General features: G+C 42.6%; 1 protein-coding gene across 2 annotated transcripts in view; it reads left to right on the forward strand.

The window, feature by feature from the left end:
* Positions 1-4,342, forward strand: part of SH3BGRL (SH3 domain binding glutamate rich protein like) — a 91,951-nt gene extending 87,609 nt beyond the window's left edge. For both annotated transcript variants that reach the window (XM_029606546.1, XM_029606547.1), the window contains one exon: positions 485-4,342. In XM_029606546.1, the coding sequence (XP_029462406.1) occupies positions 485-517 (33 nt within the window). In that variant the 3' untranslated portion in view covers positions 518-4,342. The remainder of the gene's footprint in view (positions 1-484) is intronic.
* Positions 4,343-19,755: the final 15,413 nt, after the last annotated feature.

Consider the following 19,755-nt stretch of genomic DNA (forward strand, 5'->3'; position numbering starts at 1 on the left):
TGTAGGGTCCAGAAGGAGCCCTCGTGCAGGGTCATTGGTCAAGGTTTGTCACTGCAGTGTCTGAGCTTGGTGATTTATGGAAAGGATATAAAAAAAAAAAAAAAATTCATCATAGTTGCAAATGAAGGCTCAGGACACCATTTTCCAGCTATGGTTCTAATTAAGGATGCAAATATCGTTGAAAAAATGTAGCCTTCCTTTGATGTACCTGTGCACTCTCTAGCCAGGCCAACAGCAACCCAGCCTGCCCCAGCATGGGGAGCCTGGAAATCAGCCACGTGCTGACTTGAGCAGATAAGAAAAGTTTTACTAACATTTAAACTGTTACTATTTCACAAACTTGGTTCCAGTTGAACTGGAGGAAACTGCCAGGATATCTTCGCCACCCCTCAAACTCCATCTGGTCTGAACATTAGTTTTTGTGCTGAACTGTGTGCACCTCCTCAGAACTTCTTTTAATGTGACTTTTTACTGTGTTTTGCAGGAAGCTGAAGCACAGGCAAAGCAGAATGCATGAACCTCGACTGCCTTCTCCGTTATCTAAAGGGAATCGCCATAGCTTACATGAATAGCAAATTTTGTCTTTTGCTTTAAGGAAAACAATAGTTTACTACCAAGTTTTTTTTGATTATAGCTGTGATTGCTGCGTTCACAACACATGAAGAGAGAAGAATGAGACCTGCAGTTGAAGTGTGAACAGTTTGGAATCAGTGGAAAGAAAAAAAAATCATGAAAAGATAAAAATCCTTGGAAACTATAGACCAAGAAGTGATTGGTTATAGTTTTGCAGCCTCTCTGCAGAGAAATGAAACACATACTTCGGCAGTAATAACCAGAGAAGAATAATCTAATTACTGACCATAAAACGGAAGAAAATAAAGAATAATTAGGACCAGTTACCTGAGTTGCCTCAACATTTATCAAACCGTCCAGAGTTTCTGATATTTGGGTAAAAAAATGAATAGTTGATGACTGCGTATTGTAGATTTGATGTTCTATGTTTTTCTGGGACACAGATTGAGCCTCTATGTACTGTAACAAAGTGCATTGTGTGATTTATATACATCTTTAAAAAAAAAAACAAACCCAAAAAAACCATTGCCATTTAATTCCATATTTGCTTGACCAAAGTGGGACCTTTCCACACAAAAGCCAAGATAGGCATGAGATGCTGCTGCTGGATTCTGCAGCTCTTGTAGACCACATTTAGACTGAGAATTGTCTGTGATATGCCACCAGATTGATTTTCAACGCATTTCCTTCACTGTTATTGTTTAGAAGAATATGCAGGTGTGCTGTTGTCACCTTTTTCTTTCAAAATAGTGCCATTTAAATTCTTAAGCAAGGGAGCTTCTTATTGTATTATTTTGCCAGCTTTAAAAGGAAGCGGTGGTTATACAAGTAACTTACAGTAGAACAACATCGGCTTATTGCATTAAACAGAGCCTTCCATTTATCAGATGTGTTATTAAACTTGATATCCTATAGATGCATTGATGCCTGCTCAGAGGAGCACAGTGGATATATCCAAATGTACTTTGAAAATGGTGACCATGCATTTCAGATCTGTGGCAAAGAGCAGAGAGGGAAGGTAAAATTTAGACAAAACTGAAACACAAAAGCAAAAAACATTTTTCATATGAGCAAGCTTGTATTTTAGTGCATCAGTGCTACACAGCCTTTATAATTGCAGGAAATAATGTACATTCCTCTTTTCTTTTTTTTTTTTGTTACCTGGTAGTTTCTTTCTCATTTTTTCTTCCAGTTCAGTCAGAAGTAGGGTTGAGAGCTAGCACTATAATCCTTCACACCTGGGCTATTTTATTCTGTTTTGTAGCCTTATCCCTCCCTTTAAAGCCAGCCAGTACAGCAATGGTTCATGGCCAGGGATCAAGCAGCCATGCTCTCTATGGAGCATGCCATCTTCATCCTTCAATCTGGCTGCTAGAAGTCACTGTTGAGCAAAGCCCATGGCTTTCCTCCCTGTGAGAAGCTGGGGATGCTGCCTCCGGAGCACCCTCAGCCCCAGCCGTCCAGGAAACAGGCCTGGTCCATGAATCAAACTTCGGTCCCTCTGCACGGCAACACATAGCACTGCCACTGAGACACGAGGCCTACCCCAAGTACATTCATAAAGCTAAGTAATTTACAGGGTGAGCAGAACTTGACCAGACATATTCCACATTTTCTGTTCATTCTGGGCAAATGTTCACTGAGAAATGTTGTTTAATTCCTTCATTTTTATTTGTAGCTGTAGGGCTGTGTAAGGGGATCAGACTCAAATGCAGCACTTCACAGCGTTTACTAAAGCACCACGGAGTACATTTCTGTAGTATATGGGAGCAGACACACAAGTTCTCTTCCCCCTCCAACTATGCACAAATTGGGAAGCAGCTAAATGTAATGCTGAAAAACAAACAAATTTACATTTTTTTTGGTCTGTCTTCCGCCTCTCCCAAGATACATGAATTTTTCCTGACATCTTTAATTTTTGCAAGAACTTTAATTTTAAGGAGATTGCCAGATTTATGAAAGCAATTGTGGTGGATGCATTGTGATATCAGAAGACTTCTGTCTCATTTCACCACAGTAGAAGAATGCCTTATTGAGAAATCTATAGTCAGGTGTTTTGCAACCATTTTTTTAAAAATGATTCATATTAATGAAATGCTAGTGCCAGGTATAGGTATGGCCATATGTGCGGAGGTTCTAACTGCCTCTTGTTTGCCCTGAGCTTTACAGTAAGCAAATTGGGCAGTACTGCCTCAGCAGGAGCAGTTCTTATTTTTTTCTGTCCCGACTTTAAAAATGAATTTAATATTCCAAAAAATATATGGTTACATGTTCTCAGATTTTATCAATCTGCTTTTTCTGCAGTGACAATGAAAGGCTGCCACAGAAATATGTAATGTTGAACTTAATTTAACGGTTCTGTTTAGCAGTTAGGGAAAATGTTTATTTTTAGAGTGTTGTAGCACTGCCAGTAGATGGCAATGCTCAGAGGGGTATGCATTGATGTTATGTGGTAGGATGATTTAATTTCTCAGTTCAAAACTCAAGCCATTGCAGTTGTGATATTTAACAAAGGTAGCAAATTCAATATCTTTGGGTCTGCTTATCGAGAATTGTGTTACAGAATGCAAAAAGGTTCTTGATAAATCAGGCCCCGCTGTCCTGAAAAGCCACGAATTCTATGGCAAAATCCTTAGCAAATTGAAGGCACAAACATAAAATGTGACCGCCCTTCATAAATTATATTCTGAGTGTTTTGCTTATATAGTATAGCAGGTGACACAATCTTAGATTGCTCTAGGTTTGAGGACTGGCCCCCCATTTATTACCTTTCAGAACAGGTTGATCTGTTCCTAGTTTTACCCCATTGCATGCTGGGACTTCCTGTGTATGCCATGGGGTAAAACCAGGACTGCTTTGGCCTGTCCTGAAAAAATGGAACCATCTGACAACCCTAATTGTCTTTTCTTTTCACTTAAGTAAAAAAGAGAGAGGGTGGATGGAAGAAGGGGCCTGAATCTGAGAAGTGCTGAAGAATGAATTCTTAGAAATCTTTAATTTTCTTAATTTATCACTCCTTACTGGTTAATGTTCCTTCAGCATGGAAGATTTTTTAAGAGCAATAGAACAGAGATTTTTTTTTTTTTAATGTTCCTGTTTAAGTGGCCTCCAATCTTGTCTTTATGTACAGGTGGTGGGGAGTCTTTAAATATCAATAGAAAAAGAGTCCCTCTTTTTAATGGTAGCACAGGGTATCCATGAAACTAAATCGTCTTCACTAATACCATTCCAAGATTTTTAAGGATGCACAAATGCTGGCCTGTATTCAAGCTGCTAAACTTTCTGCTGGTGGTGATGAGTGGGAGAGGTGTGTATAGCCTTTTGCCTCTCTCATAATTTAAACTGAAATAGAGCACAGTTCTTAACCAGTGTTTAAACTAGCTTTGTGGTTTCTCTGTACTTCTTTCAGTTCCTAGTTCTGTAACTCTCATTCATTCCTGCTGGCCTCGCTTCCAGTTGAATTACAAATAAACCATTGTGTCCTCCTCTAAGATCTTTCTAATGTGCCTTTACAGCATTCTAAAATGTTTGCATATGTGCTTGTCTTGTTTTTACTGCCATAGTTGAGATTTTCCAATTTGTATTTTTTCTGTATTTTTTTACATTTTAAATATGTCTTAAAAGCAAAGAACATGGTTATGAATACTATAAAAATCTTTACTGAAATGAGCTCCTTAAGCCTGCAGTATGATTTGCATGCCTGCATTTGTCTGTGCTGTTCAGGTCACAGTGGTGGTTACTGTACAAATAAAGTTTTCTAGAGATATGACAAGCAGTTGTATTTGCCTTTTTTCTTTTATGACTTTTTTTTATGAGAGCACAATCAAATTTGGGACAGAAATGGATAAAAGCGTGTGTTAGTTAAAACACTCCCTCTGAGATTTTGCTCGCCTTGCTGTGCTTTTAAAGGAGAGATATGCTTGGTTAAGTTATATGTGAATTAAGTGTATGACGTTGATTTCCATAGACAGTGGAGTAATATCCTGTGAAGCCTTGGCAGTCTAAGAACAACATAAGGAAAACAGCAAGGAGATCATTTTTTTTCTTCTCCTGATATTTAATAGAAAGGGATGGTATTCTATGTGATTGAGTGAGAAATAGCATGTAGGGGAAAGTATGAGGATACTGAGGAGATGGTCTACACCTCCTCTATGCTGAGCAGCATGTGGTGGTATGGAGATGTGACCCAATAAGAGGCTGAGAAAAAAAAAACTATAGCAATCTTGGAATCCATCTGGCATAACTCCTGTGTGACATATTGAAACCAGTAGTTCTGGCATCTGAATTTCTCCCAGAATACTGAAGACATTCTGACTGTGCCTTAATACATGAGATTTTCCATACCGGGTCGAACCAAAACTCCATCGCGCCCAATATCCTGTTTCTAACAGTGGCCAATCCAGGTCGCAAGTACCTGGCAAGATCCCAAAATGTGGATAGATTCCAAACTGCTTATCCCAGATATAGGCAGTGGATTTCCCTAAGTCCATCTTAATAATGGTTTATGGCCTTTTCTCCCAGTAACATGTCTAGACCTTTTTTAAACTCAACTACATTAGCAGCTTTCACCACATCCTCCAACAATGAATCCAAATTTAATTATTAGAGAGGGCATTGAGTGAATCAGAATAAAAGTTCTGCAAGAAACAAAATGCAATGTTGAATCTTTATTGATAGAAATTGAAGATGAAAAGGGGAATAAAATAGCAGTTGGGGATGTATTATATTCCACCTGGCCAGATTGAAAAGGCAATGAAATGCTAAAAGAAATTAGGGAAACTAACAAAATCAGCTGCACAATAATGGGTGATTTCAATTACTTCAGAATTGATTGGGTGAATGTCACATCAGAACATGCTAGAGAGGTAAAGTTCCTAAGTGAAATAAATGACTGCTTCTTGGAGCAGGTGGTACAAGAACCAATGAGGGGAATCCATTTTAAACCTAGTCCTTAGTGGAACACAGGATTTGCTGTGAGAGGTAACAGTGTTGGGGCCACTTGGCAATAGTGATCACAGCATGATCAAATTTGACTTAATAACTGGAGGAAGGACACTAAAGAAATCTACTGCGACAGCATTTAACTTTCAAAATGGTAACTATGATAATGGTTAGGAAAAAAAACTGAAAGCATCTACAAAGGTTAAGTTTACATCAAGCATGGAGTTTGTTTAAAAATACCATCTTGGAAGCCTAGACCAGATGTAGTCCACATATTAGAAAACATAGAAGGGAAGGCTAAACAACTACTGGCATGGTTAAAAGGTGAGGTGAGAAGAAGTTATAATAGCTAAAAGTACATCTTTCAAGAAACTGAAAAGGGATCCAAATGAAAACAGGAAACAGCATAAGCACTGGCGACTTAGAAGCAATGCATTGATAAGGAAGGTAGAGAGATAATTTGAAAAGAAGCTTGCCATGGAAGCAAAAACTCATAAAATCTTTTCAGATACATTCAAAATAGAAAGTCTGCGAGGGACTCAGTTCGAGCATTAGACGGTAAAGGGGATATTTAGGGATTACAAACATATAGCAGGGAGACTAAATGAATTATTTGTTTTGGTATTCACTGAGGGAAGATATAAGAGATACCCATGTCAGAAATGATATTCAAAGGTGATGATTCAGCAGAACTGACCTGCTTTCTGGGCTACTGCTGCACACTGACCAGATAATTTTAACATATCCACGATGGTGCCTAGATCTTTTTTCTGGGTGGTGACTCGCAAAGTGGAACCTTGCATTGTGTAGCTATAAATTTGATTGCTCATCCCTATGTAAATCACTTTGCACTTGTCCACGTTTAAAAATTTATTTATTTATTTAACAACTTTTTAATACCGGTATTCGTGGGTACATCATATCAGTTTTTCATGTAACTGAGAGAAATTACAAAAAACAGGAGAGGGGAGCAGTGGGAAAGGTAGAAGGCAAAGTACAAAGGGTGAAAAAGGACAGATTAACTAGAAGAAAAACATTAATTTGCATGAAGCACAAGTATAACATGGAACAAAGTTTTGCATTTATACAAAATAACTATACACAAGATAACATGGCAGAGTAGCATATTTACAGATTGTAGGAGTATAAAAGAGAGACTATTTAATGAATATTATCATAAGGGTAAGCGGGGGATGATTAAGGGTCCTATTCAGGGTATGCTTGTTTAAAGAGTCATGTCTTAAGTTTTTTTTTAATTTTTGACTAGATGACTCTAGTCAGATTTCAGGGGGCATGCTGTTCCAAAGGGCTGGGCCTGCAACAGATAGGGCTCGCTCCCTTGTACTGGTGAGGTGTGCGGTTTTAAGTGTGGGGGCGTGGAGGGTACCTTTGTGGGCTGTTCTGGTGGGTCTATTAGAGGGGCGAAAGCAGAGGACATCATCGAGCCAATGGAGATTGTGGTTATGGAGAGTTTTGTGGATGATAGTGAGGGTTTTGTATTGGATATGGGAGGAGATGGGGAGCCAATGGAGTTCTTTAAGAACAGGGGTGATGTGATCAGATTTACGGGTATTAGTAAGAATTCTGGCCATCGAGTTCTGCAACATTTGGAGTGGTTTGATTGTGGAGAACGGTAGGCCTAGGAGCATGGAATTGCAGTTGTCCATTTTTGAGATCAGGGTCGCTTGAATGACTGTATGGAAGTCATGCGTATAGAGCAAGGGTTTAAGTTTTTTGAGTACATGGAGCTTGTAAAAGCCTTCTTTTAAGGTAGTGTTAATGTGTTTTTTAAAGTTTAAGTGTTGGTCAATAGTGACCTCTAGGTCTCTTATACTGTCAGTGAAGGAGGTCATGGGGAGGGCAGGGTTGCAAAGGGAGGGAGGCGTGGGATTCTGATGGTTGGATATGAAGAGGAGCTCTGTTTTTTAGGTGTTTAAGGCCAGGTGGAGACTGTTAAGGAGGGAGTTAATAGACCCAAGGCAATTTTCCCAGAGCTTTAGAGATTTGGGGAGGGATTCTTGTATTGGGATGAGGATTTGGACATCATCCGCGTAAAGGAAAAACTTGAGGCCCATGTCTGAAAGGAGTTGGCAAAGAGGTAGCAGATATATATTGAAAAGGGTGGCAGATAGGGAGTAGCCTTGTGGGAAACCTTGGGTGAGCGAGACGTGAGAGGATGCTGAGGTTCCGATTTTAACTATGTAGTTTCTGTTGTTCAGATAGGATGTAAACCAGCAGAGGGCTGTGCCTGAAATGCCAATTTCGGACAGGAGAGTGAGTAGGATATTGTGACTTTTATAGTATCAAATGCTGAAGAGATATCAAGGAGGGCAAGGATATAGGATTGACCATGGTCTAGGCCTTTAAGGAGGGTGTCGGGGAGCGAAAGTAAAAGGTTTTCTGTGTTGAAAAACTTACGGAAGCCAAATTGGGATGGATGTAGGATGTTGTGATCTTCAAGGTATTCGGAGAGCTGGGAGTTGATGACATTCTCCATAATTTTAGCTAGGAGAGGGAGGTTGGAGATGGGATGGAAATTGGAGGGGTAGGAGGGGTCGAGGGTGGGTATTTTGAGGAGGGGTTTGACTACGGCAAGTTTGAGGGGATCAGGGACTTTACCAAGGGAGATGGAGCAGTTAATTATGTCTGCTAGGAGTTTGGCTATGGGATGGTAAGCAGCGCTTTAGTAGGGATGGTGTCGGATGGGTGGGTTGCAGGTTTGATTTTATTTAGGATAGATTTGATTTGCTTAGCTGAGGTTAGGTCAAGTGAATCTAGGTTGGCTTTAGGGATTTTTGAGATGGGGTTGGCCGGTATAGGGGTAGTGGGGAAACGGAGGAGGATCTTTGCTATTTATTTTTGAAGAATTGGGCGAGTTCTTTAGATTTACATTTGGCTTCTTCGTCAGTGATAGGAGGGGGAGTAGATTTTGTGAGGTCTGCCACATATGAGAATAGGGCTTTTGCATTGTACTGGTAGTCATGAATTTTGGCAGCATAGTAGTCACGTTTGATCTGCGATGTGGAAAGTTTGTAGGTGTGAAGGGTGGATTTATATGTGGATAGGTGCTTCGGGGTGGGGTCTTTGTGCCAAATTTGTTCTTTAACTCTAAGTTCATTTTTCAATTTTTTTAAATTCGGGTGTGTACCAAGGTTTTCTGGTGTTGTGTGTGTGTGTGTGTGTGTGTGTGTGATTAATCACTCTGCTGGTGAGGGAGCATAATTCATCAGCAATGTTATTGGTGAGGTTATTCCAGGAAGAGAGAGCTGCATCAGGACTGGAGAGGCCAAGATTGTTCAGGGATTTGGAGAGGGAGGTGATCAAGTCCTGAGTGGAGCAGGATTTTCTTGTCAGTGGGGATATGTGTGTTGGAAAGTTTTAAAGACAGGAATGCATTGAGTGTGTGGTCTGACCAAGGAACGGGATTACAAATGGATGAATAGGGGGAATGCATATAGGAGTTGACAAAAATAAGGTCGAGGGTATGGCCTGCTTTGTGAGTAGGAGATGAGATGAGCTGACAGAAGCCGAGGGCATTTAGGGACTTGAGGAAGGTCTTACAGGAGGAGGTGAGAGGGGAATCCACATGGAGATTAAAATCTCCTAGTATGATGGCAGGAAAGTCTATATTGAGGTTGTTGGAGATAAATTCTATAAGGGGGGAAGGGTTGTGTTCCAGTAGGCCAGGAGGGGTGTAGATGAGGCAGATTTGAATGTCTTGGGATTTGAATAAGCCAATTCAAATGAAGAAGCTAATTCAATTTGAATAAGCTAATTCAATTGAAAATGAATTTTAAAAGCCTGGTGCGTGCATTAATTGGATGTGCGAATAAGTCGGACATGCAATCTAACTGCATTTTAAAAATGCCAAAATATGCATGTAAATGCCACGGCATGCATATGAAAAATTTCCAAAAAATGGCAGGGCATGGGCGTTTCAGGGCCTGGCCAAGAGATGCGTGCATAAATACGTGTCCAGGTCCCCTGCCATGTAATTTTACTTCTGCTATGGATAATGTTTAAATCATAAAATGAAAGGATCGAACCATTTTGGAGGGATTTAAAGGGTCTGGGGTAAGTGGAGAGAGTGTAGGCTATCAAACCAGGGGGAGTTGGAGGATCTAGCTGTTAACTGGGTGAACTGGTGAATGAACTGGTATAGTGGGAATGGCATAGGCATGAGCCCCTTTTAAAATCTCCCGATTTACGCGATAGAAGGGAATTTGTGCACCCACTTAGAAAATTTGGCGCACCTGTGCATATGGCCAGGCTATTTAAAATATTAGGGGTAGATTTTAAAAGAAGCGCGATCAGCCTACTTTTGCTTGCGCATCAGACTCAAGCAAAAGTACGCTGGATTTTAGTAGATACGCGCGGAGCCGCGCGTATCCACTAAAATCCTGGATCGGCGCGCGCAAGGCTATCGATTTTGTATAGCCTGCGCGCGCCGAGCCGCGCTGCCTCCCCCCGTTCCCTCCAAGGCCGCTCCGAAATCAGAGCGGCCTTGGAGGGAACTTTCCTTTGCCCTCCCCTCACCTTCCCCTCTCTTCCCCTACCTAACCCACCCGCCCGGCCCTGTCTACACCCCCCCCCTTACCTTTGTCGGGGGATTTACGCCTCCCGGAGGGAGACGTAAATCCCCGCGCGCCAGCGGGCCTGCTGCGCGCCGGGCCGCGACCTGGGGGCGGGTACGGAGGGCGCGGCCACGCCCCCGGGCCGTAGCCACGCCCCGTACCGCCCCCAAAACGCTGCCGACACGCCCCCGGAACGCCGCGACGACCGGGCCCGCCCCCCGACATGCCCCCGACACGCCCCCCTCCGAGAACCCCGGGACTTACGCGAGTCCCGGGGCTCTGCGCGCGCCGGGAGGCCTATGTAAAATAGGCTTCCCGGCGCGCAGGGCCCTGCTTGCCTAAATCCGCCCGGTTTTGGGCGGATTTAGGCGAGCAGGGCTCTGAAAATCTACCCCTAAGTGCACAAGTTATAAAATAGCCACATCCTTGGATGCAGGCTGATGAACGCATGCAAATGTGTGCCTGTGTAACTGTTTAAAAGGTACTGTCCTAATGTCATCTGCCATTTGGATGCCCCGTCTTGCAAGATCTTGCAAGTTCTCACAATCCTCTTGTGATTAACAATTTTGAATAATTTTGTATCGGCAAACTTGATCACCTCACTTGTCGTTCCCATATCTAGATTATTTATGAATTTTAAAAAGCAGCAGTCCTAGTACAGATCCCTGGGGCACTCCGCTATTCACCGTTTTCTGTTGAGAAAATTGACCATTTAGCTCTACTCTCTATTTTCAATATTTTAACCAGTTCTCAATCCACAACAGAACATTGCTTCCTATCATGACTTTTTAATTTCCTCAAAAGACTCTCATGAGATACTTTGTCAAATGCTTTCTGAAAGTCCAGATACATTATACCAACTGGCTCACTTTTATCCACATGATTATTCATGATTTCAAAAAACAAATGTAGCAAATTGATGAGGCAAGACTTTGTTGGCTACATACATGCTGACTTAGTTTATTGGGACAATGTCCATCTATTTGATCGGTAATTTTGTTCTTTAGAATATTTCAACTATTTTTCACGGCACTGACATCAGGCTCATTGGTCGGTAGTTTCCTAGATCACCCCTGGAACCTTTTTTAAAAACTGGCATTATGTTAGCCACCATCCAATCTTCAGGTACCGTAGTTTATTTTAATGATTGTTTACAGATTATCAACAATATGTCTGCATATGCCTTTATTTTTCTAAAAACATGGCGACCGGGTTCTGTAAGTGTCCCAAGTGCCCAAGGATGTCCATTGCGGAGCCTCATGACGTGTGTGTTTTATGTCAAGGACCTGCTCACGACATCCAATAGTGCACTAACTGCCCAAATGACGCGAAAAGGAAGCAGGGCCCACTTGGAAAAGATGGAGCTTCTCTTTAAGCGACTATCTCCATCTGATCCAGCTAAAACATCACAGAGTCGTAAGTCCTCATTGACTCCATCGCCATCGAAGTCTCAATGACATCGAGTCATTGATGACCTTCCTTCACCAACCTCCATATGTTCGAAGGCAACAATGTCATCTTCCTCGGTGCCCGAGAAGATCCTGACGGAGCATCGAGAGAAGCACCGTCATCGACGAGACATCTCTGATGCTTCCACCAGCAAGCCATCGGCATCGACGGAGCCACCAACGAAGAAGTCCCGGGGAGAAGGGGGCCCCATCCCCCTCTGGACCCAGGACATCAAGGCGTTCCCCAGTGGCATTATGACATTTTCTGTTTTATTCACCATTCCCTTTCTAATAATTCCCAACATTCTGTTTGCTTTTTTGACTGCTGCAGCACACTGCACCGACGATTTCAATGTGTTATCCACTATGACGCCTAGATCTTTCTTGGGTGGTAGCTCCTAATATGGAACCTAACATTGTGTAACTATAGCATGGATTATTTTTCCCTATATGCATCACCTTGCACTTATCTACATTAAGTTTCATCTGCCATTTTGATGCCCAATTTTCCAGTCTCAGAAGGTCTTCCAGCAATTTATCACAATCTGCTTGTGATTTAACTACTCTGAACAATTTTGTATCATCTGCAAATTTGATTACCTCACTTGTATTTCTTTCCAGATTATTTATAAATATATTGAACAGTACGGGTCTCAATACAGATCCCTGAGTAAACTCTTGACCTTTGCAGCTGCTTCTTTCAGTTTTTTTCCTAACCATTGTTCTTATTTTACCATAATCTCCCTTTTGAAATCACAATTTCATTAGCATCTTCCCTCCACTTATTAAGTCAAATTTGATCATGTTATGACCACAAGTAGCCTTAACATCATTATCTCTTTCACCAAATCATGTGTTCCACTAAGAATTACTTCTAAAATAGTTTCCAACCCCACCCCCTTTGTCGGTTCTTGTACCAGCTGCTCCATGAAGCATTCATTTATTACCTTCTTAGCATGTCCTGATGTGACATTTACTGTGTCAATACTGGGGTAATTGAAATCACCCATTATTACTAATTTTGTTAGCCTCCCTGATTTCTGTTAGCATTTCATCATCTGTCTGTTCATTCTGGTCAGCCACCACTGTTATTCTATTCTAGCCAAAAGAGCATCCTTCAAAAAATGGAAAAGGAATCCAAATGAAGAAAGCAGAGTTGCTTACCTGTAACAGGTGTTCTCCCAGGACAGCAGGATGTTAGTCCTCACATGTGGGTGACATCATCAGGATGGAGCCCAATCACGGAACACTTTTGCCAAAGTTTCTAGAAACTATGACTGGCACACTGAGCATGCTCAGCATGCCCCCAACCCTGCATCCAGCAGGGATCTCCCTTCAGTCTCGTTTGTAATAAAAGTACGAGCGAAAAATAAAATAAGAAAACGTAAGTGAACCCAACTCCACGGGGTGGTGGGCGGGTTTCATGAGGACTAACATCCTGGGAGAACACCTGTTACAGGTAAGCAACTCTGCTTTCTCTCAGGACAAGCAGGATGGTAGTCCTCACATGTGGGTGAGTAGCGAGCTATAGGATGCCTGAAAAGAATAGGCCAAAAACACTCAATGACGCGCAACAGGCACAACACCTGGGGTGGTTTTGGTTAGTCGGGCAGCCTGAATTTCACAGTGGGTCACTGGCAGGAAGTTGGGTTATTAAACTGGAAACAAATTACGCAAGACAGACTGACTGAAGCTGGAATCTTGCCTGCCAGTCTTGTCGAGACAGTACTGAGATGTAAAAGTATGAAGAGAACTCCATGTTGCAGCTTTGCAGATGTCAGCAAGAGGTACAGAATGTAGGTGTGCTACAGATATTGCCATAGCTCTTACTGAATGCACTCTCATGCGTTCTCGTAGCGGTAGGCCTGCTTGTTGGTAGCAGAAGGAGATACAGTCCGCCAGCCAGGTGGACAGGGTCTGCTTGCCCACCGAAGCTACCAATTAGTTTTTATCAAAGGAGACAAACATTTGGGTGGATTTCCTATGGGCTGCAGTGCAGTCCAAATAAAAAGCAAGAGCACATCTACAGTCCAAGGAATGCAGAGCCTGCTTACCTGATTGTGTGTGAGGCTTTGGAAAAAAGGCGGAAAGTATTATTGACTGATTCAAATGGAAATATGACACTACTTTCGGCAAGAATTTAGGGTGTGTGCGGAGTACCACATGATCTTGAAGGAATCTGGTATATGGTGGGTATGTTACCAGTGCCTGTAGTTCACTGACTCTGTGAGCCGATGTTAAAGCAACTAGAAAGATCACTTTCCAAGTGAGGTATCGAACCTAAGAAATTGCTATGCTGGGTCAGACCATGGGTCCATCAAGCCCAGCATCCCATTTCCAACAGAGGCCAAACCAGGCCACAAGAACGTGGCAATTACCCAAACACTAAGAAGATCCCATGCTACTGATGCAATTAATTTGAACATGCAAGGGAATCCTTGTCTGGTGGTTTTTTTTGTACGGAGGTTTCTGACAAGGGTAACTGATTTGCAGTTATCCTTTTCTTTTCCTCCGTCTATTATTCTTTTATTATTTTCAAAAATATTTCTAAAGATATTCACTTTTTTTTATTTTTTCTAATTTTTCTTAAAGTCCCTTCTCCCTTGCTGCTTTTCCGATCCACTTCAATTACTGTTTCATACTTATCAAGGTCGCCACCTTTATTGATGTTTCATGGGTACGGAGCTGCATGTCCGACACGGGCCATGTTTCGGCACTATGTGAAGTGGGTTGGAAAAGCAGCAGGGGAGAAGGGACTTTAAGAAAAATTAGAAAAAATAAAAAAAGTGAATATCTTTAGAAATAGTTTTGAAAATAATAAAAGAATAATAGACGGAGGAAAAGAAAAGGATAACTGCAAATCGGTTACCCTTGTCAGAAACCTCCATACAAAAAAAACCACCAGACAAGGATTCCCTTGCACGTTCAAGTTGGTGAATTGATTAAAAAGGGAAAGAGGTTGGTTAGTGACTGATGCAATTAATAGCCTTGGCTATTCCCTAAGTAAACTTGATTAATAGCAGTTAATGGACTTCTCCTCCAAGAACTTATCCAAACCTTTTTTGAACCCAGCTACACTAACTGCACTAACCACATCCTCTGGCAACAAATTCCAGAGCTTAATTGTGCATTGAGAGAAAAAGAATTTTTTCCGATTAGTCTTAGCAAGTAGCACATTTAACTTCATGGAATGCCCCCTAGTCCTTCTATTATTTGAAAGTGTAAATAACCAATTCACATCTACTCATTCAAGACCTCTCATGATCCTAGACCTCTATCATATCCCCCCTCAGCTGTCTCTTCTCCAAGCTGAATAGCCCTAACCTTTTCAGTCTTTCCTCATAGGGGAGCTGTTCCATCCCATTTATCATTTTAGTTGCCCTTTTCTGTACCTTCTCCATTGCAACTATATCTTTTTTGAGATGCGGTGACCAGAATTGTACACAGTGAAGCTTGCAGGAATGCAGAGGCTCGAATGGTGGTTGCATTAGCCGTGCTAGAACAACATTAAGGTCCCACATTGGAACTGGAGGACACAATGGAGGCTTTAGTTGTAGTAATCCTCTCATAAAGTGCCCAACCAGGGGTTGCACCGAGATCGGGGTATCTCCTATACCTTTGTGGTAAGCTGAAATGGCGCTGATATGTACACGGATGGAGGAAGCCTGTAGATTAGCTTCCGAGAGATACCAAAGGTACAGGAACTTTGGAATAGGACAGGAAAATGGATCTATTTCCTTATTAGTGCACCATATGGAGAATCTTTTCCATTTGGAACAATACGATCTCCTAGAAGAAGGCTTTTGTGAAGCTATGAGGACTGGGACACACTGTCAGAGACGTTGAGAGATTGCAGGATTAACCTTTCAACATCCAAGCTGTCAGAGATAGGGCGCGAAGGTTCAGATGACACCACAGCCCGTTGTTCTGTGTTATTAGGGTTGGATCTGTGCCCAGGCGAATTGGTTGCTGGACTGAGAAGTCGCGGAGGATGGGGAACCAAACCTGTCGTGGCCAGTGAGGGGCTATGAGGATCATTGTGCCCCTGTCCTGCCGTAACTTCACGAGAGTCTTGCTGATGAGTGGAAGTGGAGGGTAGGCATACAGAAGACCCGTTGCCCACGAGTGGGTGAAGGCATCTTGTGGTGTTTTGTTGTAGCTACGGCATAGAGAGGAGAAGCTGTCCACTTTGTGGTTGTGAACTGATACAAAGAGGTCCATGTGTGGGCGGCCCCACTGGTGGAAAATTGTTTGTTACAGTGGGGTCCAGGGACCATACGTGGGAATGAAAGGTCCGGCTGAGATTGTCCAATATCACATTGTCCACACCTGCCAGGTAGTAGTATGGAGTGGGAGAGAGCCCAGACCCAGATCTGTGCCGCCTCCTGGCATAGAAGGAAGGAGCCTGTGCCCCCTTGCTTGTTGAGGTACCACATTGCTACCTGGTTGTCGGTCTGAATTGAGACTACCTTGTTGGAGAGGCAATCAAAAAAAACTAGTAGGGAATATCGAATTGCTCGAAGCTCCAGGAAATTTATCTGGTGCTTCGCTTCTTGTTTGGACCAGGTTCCCTGGGTTTGGAGGTTTTTGACATGTGCTTCCCAACCCAGATTGGATGCATCTGTTGTTAGAGTAATTTGAGGTTCTGACGACTGGAAGGGTAGTCCTGTCTGAAGACTGGACTCCCTTGACCACCAAGCTAGTAAGAGACGTAGCTGGCTGGTAACTTGGACAATGTGGGACTTGGGTTGGCTTGACTGGGACCATTGGGACATTAAAGTCCACTGTGTTATCCTCATGGCCAGTAGAGCCATTGGAGTGACATGAACTGTAGACTCCATGTGACCCAAGAGGATTAGCAGATGACAAGCTGTGGTAGTTTGACAAGTCTGCACTGCTTTAGCCAAAGTTGATAAGAGTGTCCTCTGTCGTTTGGAAGGAACACTTTGGCCTGGATAGTGTTTAGATCTGCTCCTATGAACGAAAGGGTGCGTGAATAAAACGGAAAATGTCATAATGCCTCTGTATCGCTCCATGGTGAGACCCCACCTTGAATATTGTGTACAATTCTGGTCGCTGCATCTCAAAAAAGATATAATTGTGATGGAGAAGGTACAGAGAAGGCACATGGGCTATTACAACCTTTCGATCAGGATGCCCTATCATCCCTATTTGGTTAGTATCCTTCAAATATATATCATTCTGAACCATCTGCTTCAGAGCAACTATTGGCTTTCCCCTATTATCCAGTTTAAAAGCAGCTCTATCTCCTTTTTAAAGGTTAGTGCCAGCAGCCTGGCTCCACTTTGGTTAAGGTGAAGCCCATTCTGCCAGAATAGGCTTCCCCAGTTCCTGACAAATATAAACCCCGCTTCTCTGCACCATCGTCTCATCCTCGCATTGAGACTCTGGAGTTCAGCCTGCCTCTGGGGTCCTGAATTTGAAATGGGGAGCATTTCTGAAAATGCAACCCTGGAGTTTCTGAATTTCAGTTTCATACCTAAAATCCTAAATTAGCCTCCAGAGCTGCCCTCCTGTACTTTCCCATGTTATTGGTACCCACATGTACCAAGATAGGCTCTCCTCAGCACGCTCTAAAATCTTATCTAAGTGGCTCCTTAGCTTCTCCAACAGGCTGATAACCCGCAATTGGACGCACGTTTTCGATGTGTTAGCATTACCCCTTATTCAGTAAGGGGTCAAAAATGCACATCCAACCCCCCTGAACCTAATAGCGCCCGCAACATGCAAATGCATGTTGATGGCCCTATTAGGTATTCCCACGCGATTCAGAAAGCAAAATGTGCAGCCAAGCTGCACATTTTACTTTCAGAAATTAGCGCCTACCCAAAGGTGGGCGCTAATTTCTCCGGGCACCAGGAAAGTGCACAGAAAAGCAGTAAAAACTGCTTTTCTGTGCACCCTCCGACTTAATATCATGGCGATATTAAGTCAGAGGTCCCGAACGTTACAAAAAGGTAAAAAAAAAAAAAATTGAAGTCGGCCCGCAGCTTGCAGGTTGAAAACCGGACGCTCAATTTTGCCGGCGGCCGGTTTCCAAACCCGTGGCTGTCAGCGGATTTGAGAACTGATGCCGGCAAAATTGAGCATCGGCTGTCAAACCTGATGACAGCCGCCGCTCCTGTTGAAAAAGAGGCACTATGGACGCGCTAGTGTCCCTAGCGCCTCTTTTTACCGCCAACCCTAATTTGAATACTGAATCACGCGCACAGAAGAGTGGCCTGTGCGCACGCCGGGAGAACAGGTGTTTGCCCGCTCTCCCACGGACTTTACTGTATCGGCCCGCAAGTTAGGGAGCCGGCAATATGACTCGCCTGTTCAAGAATGTGTGTATGTTGCTGTTTTGTGTTCTCCATGACAGCCACGAGTCTCACTCATTTTAGCTATAGTAGTCTTTTGTAACCCTCTCAGCAATATGTTGGGCCAGCTTTTTCTGCCAAGGGCTGTTCAGAATGCAGTAAGAAATCTATCTGTTGTAATAGTCTCTGCTTCCAAGTGCTCCAGAAACAACGGGCTATGTCTATACTGCCCATCATGCCTGCACCCTAATTGATCGCCGGCTTTCCTTCCTGTCTTTGCAGCTAGGGATATGCTGTGATTATCTCTTCTGGTCCTATGCTTGTTGATGCCTAAACACCATACCCATAGGATCTTCTGTTGGTTTCCTACCTTGCTGAAGCATTCTGCAAGTCAAAAGAGACTTCCTGTAGCATTCCTAACCACAGCATATTAGCGTGCTGGCAAATTATGTGCTATTTTAATCCTTCCTGCCTCTTTCTCAAAACAAAGGGTGTCATTTCATTGCACCATGGCTACAGCAAGAGATACTGAGAGCCCCAACACTGTGGGCATGTGCACTTCCTGCTGATCAGTCCTCCCCACTGCTGTTCACTCTTCTAGCTGTTGCTGAAAATTGCCAGTACCAGAGAAATTTTTACCATCCTGAAACTAAAAATAGATTTCTTAGATACACCCTCTCCCTCCTGGTTTTTCAACCCTTATCCGTGAATGTTTCACTGAATGTTAAGACTAGGCTGACCTATTTCTCCCACTATTCTGAGAAAGAAGCATGATTCTGAGCTAGGGTTTTTATACTTCAATGTCATAAGGGACAGGTTGAACTCATTCCGGTTTTATCCTGCCTCATGCATAGACTTTAGTTTTTTGATTTCCCTAGGAAAAGCATTTCTATGTCTACATCCTTGCAGTAGGTAAAACCCGCACCAGTTCAGTCTGTCTATTTTAATATGGAATTGCTGGCAAAAATATAATTTGAGTTCTGGTTCCTTATTCTTGGGTATAACAGCAAACTGAAAACAGCCCTCCCTCTCTCTTATACTGGTAGCAATACTGTGCTGCAAGCCGATTGGCTCTCTCTTTTATCCAATCAGAGTTCCACCAGCAGAATACAGCCAATCTTATAGTGGGAGAAAGAATTCAAAGTCCAAGTGCAGACATTTTTGGCAGGCTTCTGATGCTTGTTACTATCAGTATTTCTGCTGACATCTAGTGGCCAGAAGAGAAAACTGCAAGCCTTCATTGGTAATGCTGCAGATGCTGGTTTGCTTGGAGAAGAGAACTATGCATACTACATTAATGTATTTATTACTTTTATTTTATTTCATTTCACATTTAATTCCTCTTGTGATGTGCATCTGGTTTGTTGTGTGGTTTAATTTGATTTTGTGCTCAAAAGGTTTTTTTTGTTTTGTATCTGGCAATGTGCTTTTCTTTTTATTTATTCTATTTAAAATTGAATTTATATCAATTTCATGTATTTTAGTTATTTACAATGTAGAGTGACATATTTTGCCGATAGCAGCTGCAACTTTATCAGATAAATGTATATACTTGGAAAGAAGAGACCTTTTCCAAGAAAATATAAAACAAGTAGTCTCAGTGTGTTTTAAGATGAGACAAAAGTGACATTTCATAGTCTGTAACTTATTTTGGGTCTTGACTTGTTAAACAGTTTTTATGCACAGGGTAGCTTTTGCTTAAATGCTAAACATAATGGGGCAGATTTTAAACCCTGTGCGCGGGCGCAGATTTGTTTGCGCAACCTGGCGCAAACAAATCTACGCCCGATTTTACAACATGCGCGCGCAGCCATATGCATGTTATAAATCCAGGGTCGGCGCGTGCAAGGGGGTGCACAATTGTGCAACTTGTGTGCGCTGAGCCGCGCAGCCTGCCTC

This window comes from Rhinatrema bivittatum, chromosome 6 (genome assembly GCF_901001135.1).
Source record: "Rhinatrema bivittatum chromosome 6, aRhiBiv1.1, whole genome shotgun sequence".
NCBI lineage: Eukaryota > Metazoa > Chordata > Amphibia > Gymnophiona > Rhinatrematidae > Rhinatrema > Rhinatrema bivittatum.